We start from the raw sequence: 12,623 nt of genomic DNA on the forward strand, positions 1-12,623 counted from the left end.
GACAGGTCAGCCCCTGCTGCAAACTGTGTACAATGCCCGTTCTCTCGGGATCCTGGAAACATCTCTTTGAGCTCAGGAGTGTCGCAAAGGCAGTGGACACCTGACAGGCCGCCCAGAGTGGTGTGGAATCTCTATCAACTTTATTGTGCAGTTTGGACCACAGCGCCAATCTGACCCACTTTCTGTCTGGAATGGCTCTCACATGGCTTCTGAACCGGGTCAAAAGTGTCTTGGCTTCCCATGCCCTCCTGAGATCTTGCCCATGAAAAGGTCTGAGTTGTCTACTTCCACTATTAAGTTGAACAAGGGCTCCTTAACCCAACAGCCGTCAAAGTTCTTGGCCAACTAGTTAACAGAGCATAGGCTGTTCCTGACCTAGGAGGAAAGCCAAGTGTGCAGGAGCCTGGGGCCTGGGGATGAGTGGTCGGGTCCCACTGGCAGAGAAGGCCCTGTCAGAACACTATGCCCGCCTTCGGTACAGGGACACTTCCTTACTCATTTGGCAACAGCAGCAGCAGAAGTTGGAGTCTGTACCACCCAGTACATACCTGAGCAGGAGCCGCAGCATGTGGTATTCCCAGTATGGAAATGAGGCCATCTTAGTCAGAGACAAAAACCAGCTTGGGGTCTCTAGGGACACCGGCCAGTCTAAGTTTTGCTCCATCATGTAATTCCAGGGAGAAAATCCTTGATGGCTGTAAAGACCAAGCTTTGGTATAAAAACTCAACACCCAAGAATACCACCCAGTCCTTTATCAGTGGCACAGCTGGTACCTAGATGCACCCACACACACACACACACACACACACACACTGCCCAGGCCCAAAGGGGAACCTGGTGATGTCCCCATCTCCTAGCCTGATATAGAATGGGTCAGGTCCAGGGTGAAGAGGGGACTCTTTTCCTGGAGGGTCCCAGATCTCTCAGTTCACTGCATTGACAAGCAAAAAGGAGACAGACTGTAGTGGCCAAACGACCTATTGCTACATTGCAGTAGCATCCACACTGGTCTTGTATATAGGTGTGGTGTGTCTTAAATACCTTAAGTAAAACCCTCCAATTTAAAGCCCCATCTAAGTTGCCTGAATTGATTCCGACCCTAATCATGTGTGGGAAAGAGCATTCGCCTGGTGGTGGCACATTGGAATCTCCTATCAGGCTGCAATGGTATTCTTTTAGGGTCTATCACATATTCCGTCTCAGTACACATGGTGTGGACAGCTGGATGTACTTGCCCCTGTGCAGTTAAAGGTCTGTGAGGCTATGCAGATTCCAGGATGTGTTTTGTTAAAGCTAAGCCTTCTAAATAAATGTTTTAAGACTCTTCCCTTTCTCATTTGTCTTGGAGTGTAAAACCTTACCTGGCTTTTTGAAATAACATTAACGGCTAATGATCAATAAGAGCCCCAATACAGAAATGTATAAGCATGGTCCCTCCCTCAAGACAGCCACTGTCAGAAGACATGCATGTCTTCTCACTCTGCACTGCGTGCTCAGTCTCAAACTGCACTAGTGGCATCACCCCACTGTACACCTTGCTCTGCCTACTCCTCACCAGGCAACTTAGCTAGCACAGAGATGGCACCTAGCTTATAATCAATGCAAAGAGCACATCTCACGAATGGCTGTGTTCACTGTACTGCGTATCTCTTTGCAGTTGTGCTAATTTGTACTAGAACCATCAGGACATTGTACATTCCTCAAAGACTTCATCCAGCCACAGACCTGGCTAGCTAGAGCCAAGGAACTTTGGCTCAGTCCCTGCAGCAGATCAAGGGCATGGGTTGGACTTCCTGTACATTGAGAGGGGAAGCTCATTGTACAGTAAGGGTTGGTTGGCCTGACCAGGAGGCCTAGCACTTGGAAACTGTTCCAAGTTCATTAGTTTCTGTCAAGCCTTTCAGTTCAACTCAAGTCCTGCAAGTAAGCTTCAAACTTATCTGGAATTTCTGACACCTGCTCACACCTCACCCTAACCCAAGACCTCATCAGATACAGCACTGACTTGGAGACAGGATTTCAGGTCACAGACTTGTGTTGGGATGGGTAAGCACTTGTGGGTTAGTTGTCTTCAGGGAGTCAGCAGGAGTGGCACACAGGCATCAGATCCCATGTAGGATACTGGAAAGCCACTAAGCTGCTTAGACTACAGGAAGATGCTATCTGTGCTTAGGACACCAGGCCAGTGCTGGAAGAGACTAGTCTGATGAGAAGAAGCAACAATGACAAAATAGTCTGTCCCATTCTGGATGGGGTAGACATGCCATTGGACCCAACATGAACTTCCTGCCTAGGATTGATGACTTGGCCATTTGGAAAACAACTTTTGGGTCCTTAGACCCTAAAGCCCAACTCCTCATTCATTCTTCAGTGTCTAAACCACTCCACAGCCTGTTCTTAGTGACTAGTATAGGGTTCTTTATGTATTCTCATCTACATTTCTGGGCTCACTACACTTGAAGGCCTGTGCCACAAATAACCTGGCAATAGACTGCAGCAGGGAGGAGCTAGAATGGACATTAGGTGAGACCACCTGAGGAACCCTTGGTCCTTGGGGAGGCAGTCAGTCCAAGTGAGAACTGCAAAGGACTCCTTATCCCTCAGCACCTGTTCTGCAAAAGGACTCCCACTCTTACTGTGTAGTAGGCTGGCCTTAAATAATTCACAGCAGCCAGGTGGTGGTGGCACACACCTTTAATCCCAGCACTTAGGAGGCAGAGGCAGGTGGACCTCTGTGAGATGGAGGTCAGCCTGGTCTACAGAACAGTTCCAAGACTGCCAGAGCTGTTACACAAAGAAACCCTAAACAAAACAAAACATTGACAAAAAAAAAAAAAAATCACAGCAGTTCTGCTGCCTCAGCCTACCAACAGATTATAAGTATGTGCTACCACACTTAGCTCAGAGTGTTTTTTAAAGCCCTTTTTGGATGTTCTGTGTATTTCTACCAAGAGCTATAAGACGTAAAGTATGAGGAGCTCACCATGTGCCCTCAGGAAGAGGCATTGCAGCAAAGAGCACTACACAGACATCGCCTTTTTCCCCCTTCTTTTTATTATGAAAACAAAACAAACACCCCAGGAGAAAGGTTCATGATTACCAGAGACACCAGAGTACTTCCTACCGTTTTAACTCTGTGGTGTTGAGGCCGGCATTGCAAAAAACAAGCTAAAACTACTTACAATGGACTCATCTTCAGTAAACTGACATTTACAGGGATATACTAGAAACGGCACTGAAAAGTTTAAGAAAAGTTACGGTAAACTTGCATGCACATCATACAGAAAAGAAACATTTTAAATATATATATATAAAAAAAGAAAAGCTTCTGGAAGTGTTATGCCAGTAGCAGGGACAGTGATAAACAAGATGACAAAGCTTTAACAGTGGGCTTGCATTTCCCAAATGACTGTAAAAGGTATGACAGCTGCAAAAGGACAAATCAAGAAAACCACAGAAGAAAATGTCTCCAATCTGTAAGCGAGCTAAGTTACACAGCCTGAGGAGGTCTGAACCCCCAAAGCCCAATCCTCAGCCTCTAAGACTCTGCCAAGTGACCACCCCACCCCTGCATCTGACCCCCAAGGAAGCCATAGACATCTGTCCTCCACCTCTGTACAGGACAATCTAAGTCCCTGTAGCCTGTGTAACTAGAAGAAGGGAATGGCAGTCACCCTGCAGCCTGGCATTGTGGGAATCAACACCCTCCAAAACTCTGGAGACAAAACAGTTTTAAGTCTGGACAGAAAGTTTGAAGAAAAAAAAAAAAAAAGTTAAAAGCACCAATGACAGAAGCTGCTCAGTAGGGACCACAGTCATGGAAATGCCAGACTCCATCCCGTGCAACCAGCTCTATACCTCTGCCCCGCTGCTGGGATGCCACTCCAGGACTGGACTCTGCTTGCCTAATAGCTCACAGAGGCACTCTATGCATGCCCAGGCACTGTGCCTTGCCTAGGCATGATGGCTAGGCTGTCATGGTAGGCCACCACTGAGACCCCATGTGAAGGCCTGTCAGTTTCCTCCTGTTTATTTCTTACAGTCACAGCTTAAATATTCTATTAAAGATCTGTTTAAAAAATACCTTTGAAAAACAAGGGTAACTTTAAAAAAATGGAACCTTAAAATCCACTTATATTTTTATTATAAACAAAACTGGCTTACAAGTTTAACAAACTGGCTGATAATTCACCAGGCGTCTAGACATGGCAGCCAGCCAGCCACTTCCCGAGCTTGATACCCCACTGCCTAGCCACACCCACAAGGGCTGCTAGGATCGACTTTAGAAATTTTAAACGTCTCCCTTGTAGGGATGTTGAGGATGAGTCCTTGGCTCTGCCAGATGCAATGGAAGAAATCACAGGGTCCCCCCACCACAAGAAAAACCACTCAACACAAGGCTCTGCACTTGGCGCTCTGAAGTGGGGGTCAGGACAGTCAGTTTTCTAGGCTAACTGGAAATTCTTGAACAGGGACCCCTGAATCATCAGGTTCACCTTCAGCCCTGTCAGGTCAGGAAGAGCCTCTGCAGGCTGCAGAGGAGGTACATACAGGCCTGGGAGACTGGCCCGTGTCCTCCTGGCTGAGGCCACAATGCTCAGAGCTAATCCAGGCTGACCCTGAATTCCAAAACCATTTGGCAGCCTCAAAAACAACAAACTGATGAGAACTTTCTGTTAAACTCTGTATATTATTACTTTTTACAATAGAAAATTAAATGTCAAGACCTTGGACTGATATACATCACTTTTCTCTCAGCTTACAAAGCGTGTGTTGAAGAACCGAGTTCCCTCCGTTGATGTTAGTGACACAGAACTGAACAAACATAAAATGAGGATGTGCCGCAGCCGAAGGGTGTCTATACTTGTAAAGTCCCCAAATTTCATTAAAAAAAAAAAAAAAGAAAGAAAGAAAGCCAACGAGCCCAGAGAGCCCAGATGTGATGAGCACCAGAGGGGCACGCCGCCACAGGACCAATCTTCTCACCATGGGTCATCTCCTTGTCGCCAGAGACCTGCATCTCCACTACGTCTCTTAATGCACTTATTTATGCGTTTTTCTTTTCTTTTTTTCCTTTTTTTTTTAAAAAAATGACCAATGATGTTAATAAATAAAGTATTTATATATACATAAAACTGGGGAGGTGGTTCAGAGTGTGAGGCGGCGGCAGCCAGGCAGCACTAGCAAAGTGGGGCACGCTGGGCTGGACTTCTGTAGTTCTGTAGAAAATGGATGAACTTACAAAAGGTTTTGTTTTGTTTTTTTTTTTGCCTTTGTTTTTTTTTTTTTTAATTTTTTGTTTTTATTCCCTTAAGTTGAGGTAAAAGTTTCGGTGCCCCGAAACCTGCACGCTGCACACACAGCCATAGGGTCAGAGAACTCAGCACCCCTCTTCCTCCACACCCAACCCAGAGGTGGGAGGCTCTGGCCTGCAGCTATGAGGACCCTCTGCTGGGGCCCAGCCTGGTTTCCGTGGGCTGACACATCTGTCCTCAGCCCCCGCAGAGAGAAGTAACCTGCTGGTTAGTGTTCTAACAGCTCTCAAACACAGAACCCATTCCAGAGCAACTGAAAAGCTTCCTTCACGTTACTAAGGGCGAGGCTGGGCCTGAAGAGGTATTGGGCAGAACCAGCCACGCCTCCCACTGTGTCTATGGTTATCAGGTTAGCATCCCAGGCCGCAGTCTCCAAACAACTAAACTGAGCTGCAAAGGCATTTCCTGCAGAGCTCGGCCCTCTCTTGGGTCTGGTGCACAAGCCAGGCTCTCTGCCCTACCGGAGCACAGCTGGAAGAGATCATAACACTGAAGTAAAAGAAAACCTGCACACCATGGAACGAAAGTATATTAACCATAGGAGGGGACACTGCAGTCGGCGTGTGCCACGTCCATTTGTCCAGCTGTTACAGTCCAATTTCACTCTGAGTCACTGCTGTCGGAGCTGGACCCACTGGAGCTGCTGCTTGCGGACTCAGAGGAGCTGCTACTGCTGAGCCTTGATGGGCCTCCCGAGGGTGCTGAGCTGGACTTCTCTGCAGGGACACAAGGGAGGCCCTTGCTGAGAAGTGTATGTTCGCGCCACCACCCTGTCACAGGTTATCTGTGACTTGAACCAGAGATACAATAAATATTTAAAGGATGCCCATAAAATAGCATTCAGTGGCCACATGGCCACACTAGGACACATGCCATGGACCCTCGCTGTCCCTAACTGACACCAGGAAGATGGGAACCACAAAACTATAGCATTCAATTGGTATGTAAGCTTAGGTGGAATACCAGCTGACCAACAGTCTGACTGTCCACTGCCTATATCCTGCTATTCTAGAGCATCTCTGAAAACAAAGGAAAAAGATCTCAGACTCCAGAAATAGGAAGAGACATGGGCTAAAGACAGAGCTTGCCCACTGTACCAATTTAACATGTTGGGTTTTAGAAAGTCAGAAATTCACTGCTTCCTTTAAGTTACTGATTGATGCTTAGGGGTGAGGAAGCACAGGGGCTGATCCCAGACCCTCAGTATCAAGGTCAGCACACACGCTGAGGTGCTGCATACACGCACACGCGCAAACACATACACACAGGGGGTGGCCCTGTAACCACCCTAAGGGCCAACCAAGGATGTCCCCACTCCCAGTAGTTACTTAAGTCCTTTAAGAAATGCCAGGAGATTGACCACACTCCCTGGCCCTTGTGACTGCTGTCCCCTGACAGCAGTCGGCCTGGATGGTTACCTTTCTTAGTGGGTTTCTTGCTGTTCAGTTGTCCGCTGACATCCTGTAGCCGCTTCTCCAGCTCCTTTTTCTTCTCCTGAGCTAGCTCCTCTTTCGATTTGGCTGCTTGCTTCTTCCCGCTTGTTGCTGTAGAGTGGCAGGTGAGCAGTGAGACATTCCCTACAGCTGTGCCAGGAGCCGGTACCCAACAGGGTGGCCAAAAAGCCCCAGCCCCACGCACTAGTGCATGCACCACCCCCTTGCAGCATCAGTGCATCTCTGGTGCGGAGTTGTTATCGGATCCCTGTGTAGCAGGAAACACTGGGTTGACCTGGAACCACCACTGGCACATCTACTGAGTCCTCCTTCATCTCTACACCTCACCAGAGTCCGGAGCCTGGGCTATGACTTGTCCTCTGTTCTCACAGGAAGGGCACAGACCCTCTGTGTCAGTCCTCCTTCAGTACAGCTATTCTCTCCTGCCTGAGCCATAGAGACTGACGTTGTCTGGAAGAGTTCAGCCTTCACCATCAGACTCCTGTATCATTATCACCCATAAGTCAGTCTGTTCCAGAGTAAATGAGGACCAAACACAAGTGAGAAGCCACACATAGGTTGGCATGAGCCTAGACAGCAAGGGGCTGCCTTGGGACTTCCCTTCCCCCCAGCCCCTAGCACCTGCACACCCTGGCAGTGACTGGTTCCTGTCTGGTGAAACCATCAAATTCAGGGTGCACTTTACCTAGGGTCAGAGTCCATCCTGTGGAGAGTCTGGACACTTGATCAGTCAAGGAAGTGGTACTCTTCCCTGCAGCCAAAGCCCCAGATGGAGCTTTAGACAGGGGACCTGAATGAATAGGCTAGGCCAATCCCGGGTCCTAATTTTTCACTACAGGCCAGTTAAGGCCCTATAGGCATCTTCATCATCAGAGAATAGGGAAGAGGATATGGGGCAGGCATGCACTGGTTGAGTTCAGGTGTCCAGGGAGCCTATGAGCCTCTGGTGGGCAAGTAGGCTTAGACAGCAAGGCAGCTGTGAGCCACTGCCCACTCTCAGGGGCTACAGAGGCTATGAGCAGCATGCTCTACCGGCAAACTTACACAATGGTTTCCTCTGCTTTTTCTGTAAACAAGACTTGACATATCTCTCCAGTTCCCGTAGTGTGGTTGGCTTCAGAGTCTCAAAGTCAATTTCAATCTCATCTGGATTTGAGTCCCTGAGCGAGGGCTCCCGGGACTGGATGATGTGCACCACACGGCCTAGCTTCTCGCCAGGCAGCCGGTTGATGTCCAGGCTGAGTTGACGTTTTTCATCATAGCTCATGGGCAGGCCTTCCTCCTCTTCCTCTGAGTCATAGGATGCAGATGTCTGCTTGCCACCCTTCTTTAGCTGTCTGAGGCAGAAGACAGGGAGCCATGTGACACTGAGTCTCAGTTACCTGTCCCACCACCTAGGCCTCTTCTCCACTACAGAGTGCTCGCTTCCCTAAGGATGTACCCAAGGAACAAGACCTGGGCAAACTGTGTGTGAGGACGTCTAGACTGCCTGCCACGGACAGGTGAGACCATGCTTCAGGGTCACCACAGGTATTTCCTGGCCTAGGGTCCAGTCAGGAACTACCTCTCAAACCCAACAGATCAAAAACAGATCTCCATTCAGATAACATGGAATGTATCAGGAAGAGAAACAAACAAACAAACAACAAACAGGGACAGAGAGAGTGATGACATAGTAGATGAAATCCAAGTGTGTCAGTTATTACAATAAGTGCAAGTGGCTAATGTGCCAGCTAAAAGAAAGATGATCAGATGAGAAGCAAGACCCTTTAGTGTCAGTTAAAGGGAAAAAGATGGGAAGACACACCAAACAAACCTTAACAGGCAAAATGGTCGTAAATTCAAGGCCAGTGTGGACTACCCTGGGAGAGCCTGTCTCTGAAGGGGTGGGAAAGCCATATATGGCTATACTATGTTCTTACAAAGAGGGCTTCAGGGGTTGGTGGGATGGTTTAGTGGCTCAAGGCCTGATAACCCAAGTTCAACCCCCAGCATACAAACATAACGGGATGGGAGAAGGCCCTCGTGTAATTCTGTCCTCTGACCTCCACAGGTATACTGTGGGGCATGCACGCGCACACACACACACACACACACACGCACGCACGCACGCACGCACGCACGCACGCACGCACGCACGCACACTCACTTACTCACATACTCACAAATACATGTAGTTTTCAAATTACTTATTGAGACAGGTTCTCATTATGTAGCTCCGGCTGTCCTGGAACATACTCACGAGGCAAAAGCAGGCAGATCTCTGAGTTCAAGGCCAGCCTGGTCTACAGAATGAGTTCCAGGACAGCCAAGCCTACACACAGAAAAAAAAAGAAGAGAAAACAAAACAAAACAAAACAAAACAAAAGTCCCTAATTACTCTGTAATATTATAGCCCACCATTTCAGGGACCAGCATTAACATGGATACCGAATCCAGACAAAGACAGTATGAGTAAAACTGATTTCTGCATTCCCTTGAGGAGACAGAGAAGAAAAAGAGAGCCCAAGGCAGGTGGAACAGAGACTGCCCTGCATGGCCTCTGGGCTGCACACACTCTTTTCTCAAATCCAGGCACTAAAGCCTTCCCAACTCAGTCACAAGCAGATGTCAATGCTTCTCTGCTGCCGCCAGCCCTCCAAGGCAGTGTCCTTGCTTCCCTGACTACTATCCAAGGACTTGTCCTCCACAATGGCCAGAAACTTCAGCAGTCTCTGCCTCCCTCCCTCTGAGGATGCCTGAGGGTACCCTGACAACAGTCCACACCTACTGTCGCCCCAGTGGTCCCCGAGCCCCCCACTACAGCAGTATCAATTCCATCCTAATCCCCCAAAGGTACATGTCTGCTAGCTTTGCCTGAGGCTTTGTACCTAGCTTCTACTGCCTACCTGCCCACCTGCTCACAGCAGTCTCTGCTCCTACCTAGAAAGAATCCCTTCTCCTGTTCTTTCCTACCTCAACCCCTTGCCTAGCAGTTGCTCCAGAAATTAGAACACTTGGTTCCACAGTAAGGCCCCTTGGCCCATATCAAGAAAATGTCCCATAGGGTGTTGGTGGCGCACGCCTTTAATCCCAGCACTCGAGAGACAGAGGCAGGCGGATCTCTGTGATTTCGAGGCCAGCCTGGTCTCCAGAGCGAGTGCCAGGAAAGGCTCCAACGCTACACAGAGAAACCCTGTCTCGGAAAAAAAAAAAAAAAAAAAAGTCCCAAACACCAGAATAAAAGACACCTCCTCTGACAGTGCAAAGGCTCTAACGTCCAGCATCAGAGCCAGACAGACCAGACCAGTAAGGATGATCTCCACCATAGGCCCCAGATGCACCCAGTGCCACCAAAGTCCCCACCCAGTTCCTATGTAGCCAAAGTGCAATGTCCCAGATCTGGCAGTCCTTGAGACCTGAGGTGGTCTGAGGGCCTGGCAGGTGGCCACCCACCTGCTGGCTGTGGTTGTGCTATTGGCCTTCTTGGTGGGAGCTTTCTTCTGCTGGGCCTGCTTGACTGGTGGGGTGGCCTTGGCCTTCTTCTCCTCCTCAGACTTGGCCTTGTGCTTCTCCTTCTCTTTGTCCTTGTCCTTGTCTTTCTTCTTCTTCTCCTTTTCCTTCTTCTCCTTCTTCTTCTTTGGTTTGTTCACTGGGGCCTGAGACAAGGCGGCCAGCTGTTCATGCACGGCCTTCAGCTGGAAAAGAGCAGGCAGCTAAGAGAGAACTCTGGGTAGGCCTGTACCCCTGTGGCTGCCTCAGCTATGTGGGATAAGCCAGGGGCATCTGGGCCCCACTCTGCCTTTGGAAGCCAGAGAGATGTAGGGAAGCACTTCAGAGCCCACTCTGCCCCTCTCTCTGCCTGCCGGTGAGTCACTTCACCTCCTGAACCTGTTCCCTCACCCACCTCCCAGGGTGGCTGCCTATAGGCTGGGCTTGGGGCAGGAGGAACTTGATAACAGCAGCTAATACTTTCATTGTTAATGCTTATCTTTCAGATGACAGGACTAGAGTGTGAGCACCTGCACAGAGGAGACATTCAACAGCTGATCCTGGAAGGTTCCGCAGCCAGTCTGCGGGATCAAAGTGAGACAATGGCAGCAGCTCATCCTCCTGGCGCCCACCAGCAGCCAGCAAGACAGATGCTGCATTTATGTCTCAGGGAGGAAGACTGTGACCCACCTTGTATAGGTAAGCAGGTAGACTATGTGGCTCCTGGGTATCTTGGGAAAAGCTACATAGCCAACAGAGGAAGGGATCATGCACTGGGAAGGACTCATCGGTCCTAAAAGGCCACACCTCATGGCCAATTCCCTTTTCCATGTCCTCATCGTCTCAGAATCTGACATGTAGCTCCATCTGGTGATACTCTACTTTCCTGGCCCTGCCTCCCCCTGGAGCCACCTGATCATTCATACTACTTTGCCTTGGTGGCTGCATTCTGATTTAATGGGGCTGGCTGCCCCACCCTGGGAAAATAGTTCATATTGTTGGGCTGATCCTCAAAACAAGTCACGTTACTCTACAAATCAGGGAGACTGAGGCAGAAGAGGGCATGGGAGGCACAGATCTGAGCCAGGCTCCAAAGGGTTCTTGGAGCCTGTAGCATACCCACTGAAGCCACTGCTTAAAAGGCATTACTGTGGCCTGTGTATGACTTCCAGGTCTTTCTGCAGGGTTCCACCCCACCAGGTGTCCAACAATGTCTCAGACACATAAGTGCTTTCAACCACCTGTGGGCTCTTGGGTGTCAGGCTCCAGCCTCAGACCAGGAAGGTGCTGTGAGCAACCCCACCAGAGACCCCTCTAACAGCACTACAGACAAGGATAGCAGCAGCTGGAGGAAGAGACAAGTGATAGTAAGAGGACAGCTTAGGCAACCAGGCCTGGTGGTCTATACCCAGTAGGAAGCAGCATAGAGGTGGTTGTCCTCACCTGCTCTTGCAGCTCTGCCAGCCGAGTAGCTCGCTCCTCCTCTGAGTCTGAGCTGCCAGAGTCTGAAGAGCTCTCTTCACTACTACGACTGCTCTCAGCACCTTTGCTCACTATAGGGGCCGTGGGAGCAGGCAGTGCAGGTGCCTCCATAGGCTCATCAGGCATCTTGGCAAACCTCATCTCAAACACATCCTGGGGAAAAAGAGGGACAGATGAACACTTATCCACCCACAAGACAGCCCCCTCGAGGGTTTAAGATGCCTGTGAGCTACACCACACCATACAGGGCACACGCTCTATAAAGGGATAAGCTCGACATCTTCCTTTGTCCCCTTCTATCCCCAGGCAATTCCCAAGTGCAGGCCTAGAATGAGGGAATGAGGACAGCCAATCATAGACCTAGCTTTCTGGGGCCTGGTATGCAGCTCCCCTGGCTAAATCTGCAAGTCTGTGTAGAAGGCAAGGACAGCCCTGCAGCCCTGGGTACCAGGCTCCCCAGGAATGCCCCTCTGTTAACAAGAAACTTCTCTTCAGTTCTCAACTCCAACGGAGACCCTAGCCATAGGGAGCTGGCTCCTATATCACCTGACCTGATCCCCCCTTCTTCCTGGGGTTTTACTGCAGTGATACACCTAACACCAGTGAGTGTCAAAATGGGCAAAGCCAAATTTGGAAAACTCCTCACAGCTCCTACAGGACCAGGCACTTGGAAAACCCTCTTGATGAAGATCACTCTATTTTGGGGCAGAAAAGGATAAGGGAGCCATGTGGAAATAAGGGGCATTCCCTTTGTCTGCCTCATATACTGGGTCTACCCAGACACGCATGACAGTGTATGCTCGTGCACACCCATCATACTGGAGCCCAGCCTCTGAAAGTGCCTACTGTGAGTGTGCTCTTAGACTCCTCCCTTAGATCCTCAAACTAAGAAGTCAGAGG

The 12,623-nt window shown here is 49.4% G+C and overlaps 2 protein-coding genes across 3 annotated transcripts in view; one reads left to right on the forward strand and one right to left on the reverse strand.

Moving 5' to 3' along the window:
- Nucleotides 1–416: 416 nt before the first annotated feature.
- Nucleotides 417–718, forward strand: Brd3os (BRD3 opposite strand). Its single transcript, XM_035446240.1, has one exon. The coding sequence runs from the start codon at nucleotides 417–419 to the stop codon at nucleotides 669–671; it is 255 nt and encodes an 84-aa protein (XP_035302131.1). The 3' UTR covers nucleotides 672–718.
- A 2,316-nt stretch (nucleotides 719–3,034) lies between these two features.
- The window catches only part of Brd3 (bromodomain containing 3), a 31,013-nt gene continuing 21,424 nt past the window's right edge, over nucleotides 3,035–12,623 (reverse strand). Inside the window, exons 8-13 of one of the 2 annotated variants that reach the window (XM_027423026.2) lie at nucleotides 11,685–11,876; nucleotides 10,772–10,822; nucleotides 10,206–10,447; nucleotides 7,815–8,107; nucleotides 6,735–6,860; nucleotides 3,035–6,032 (exon numbers count right to left, since the gene is read on the reverse strand). In XM_027423026.2, coding sequence (XP_027278827.1) covers nucleotides 5,917–6,032; nucleotides 6,735–6,860; nucleotides 7,815–8,107; nucleotides 10,206–10,447; nucleotides 10,772–10,822; nucleotides 11,685–11,876 — 1,020 coding nt within the window. In that variant the 3' untranslated portion in view covers nucleotides 3,035–5,916. The remainder of the gene's footprint in view (nucleotides 6,033–6,734; nucleotides 6,861–7,814; nucleotides 8,108–10,205; nucleotides 10,448–10,771; nucleotides 10,823–11,684; nucleotides 11,877–12,623) is intronic. The other variant, XM_027423028.2, reaches the window with a different exon arrangement.

Source organism: Cricetulus griseus, chromosome 6, assembly GCF_003668045.3.
Source record: "Cricetulus griseus strain 17A/GY chromosome 6, alternate assembly CriGri-PICRH-1.0, whole genome shotgun sequence".
NCBI classification, from domain to species: domain Eukaryota; kingdom Metazoa; phylum Chordata; class Mammalia; order Rodentia; family Cricetidae; genus Cricetulus; species Cricetulus griseus.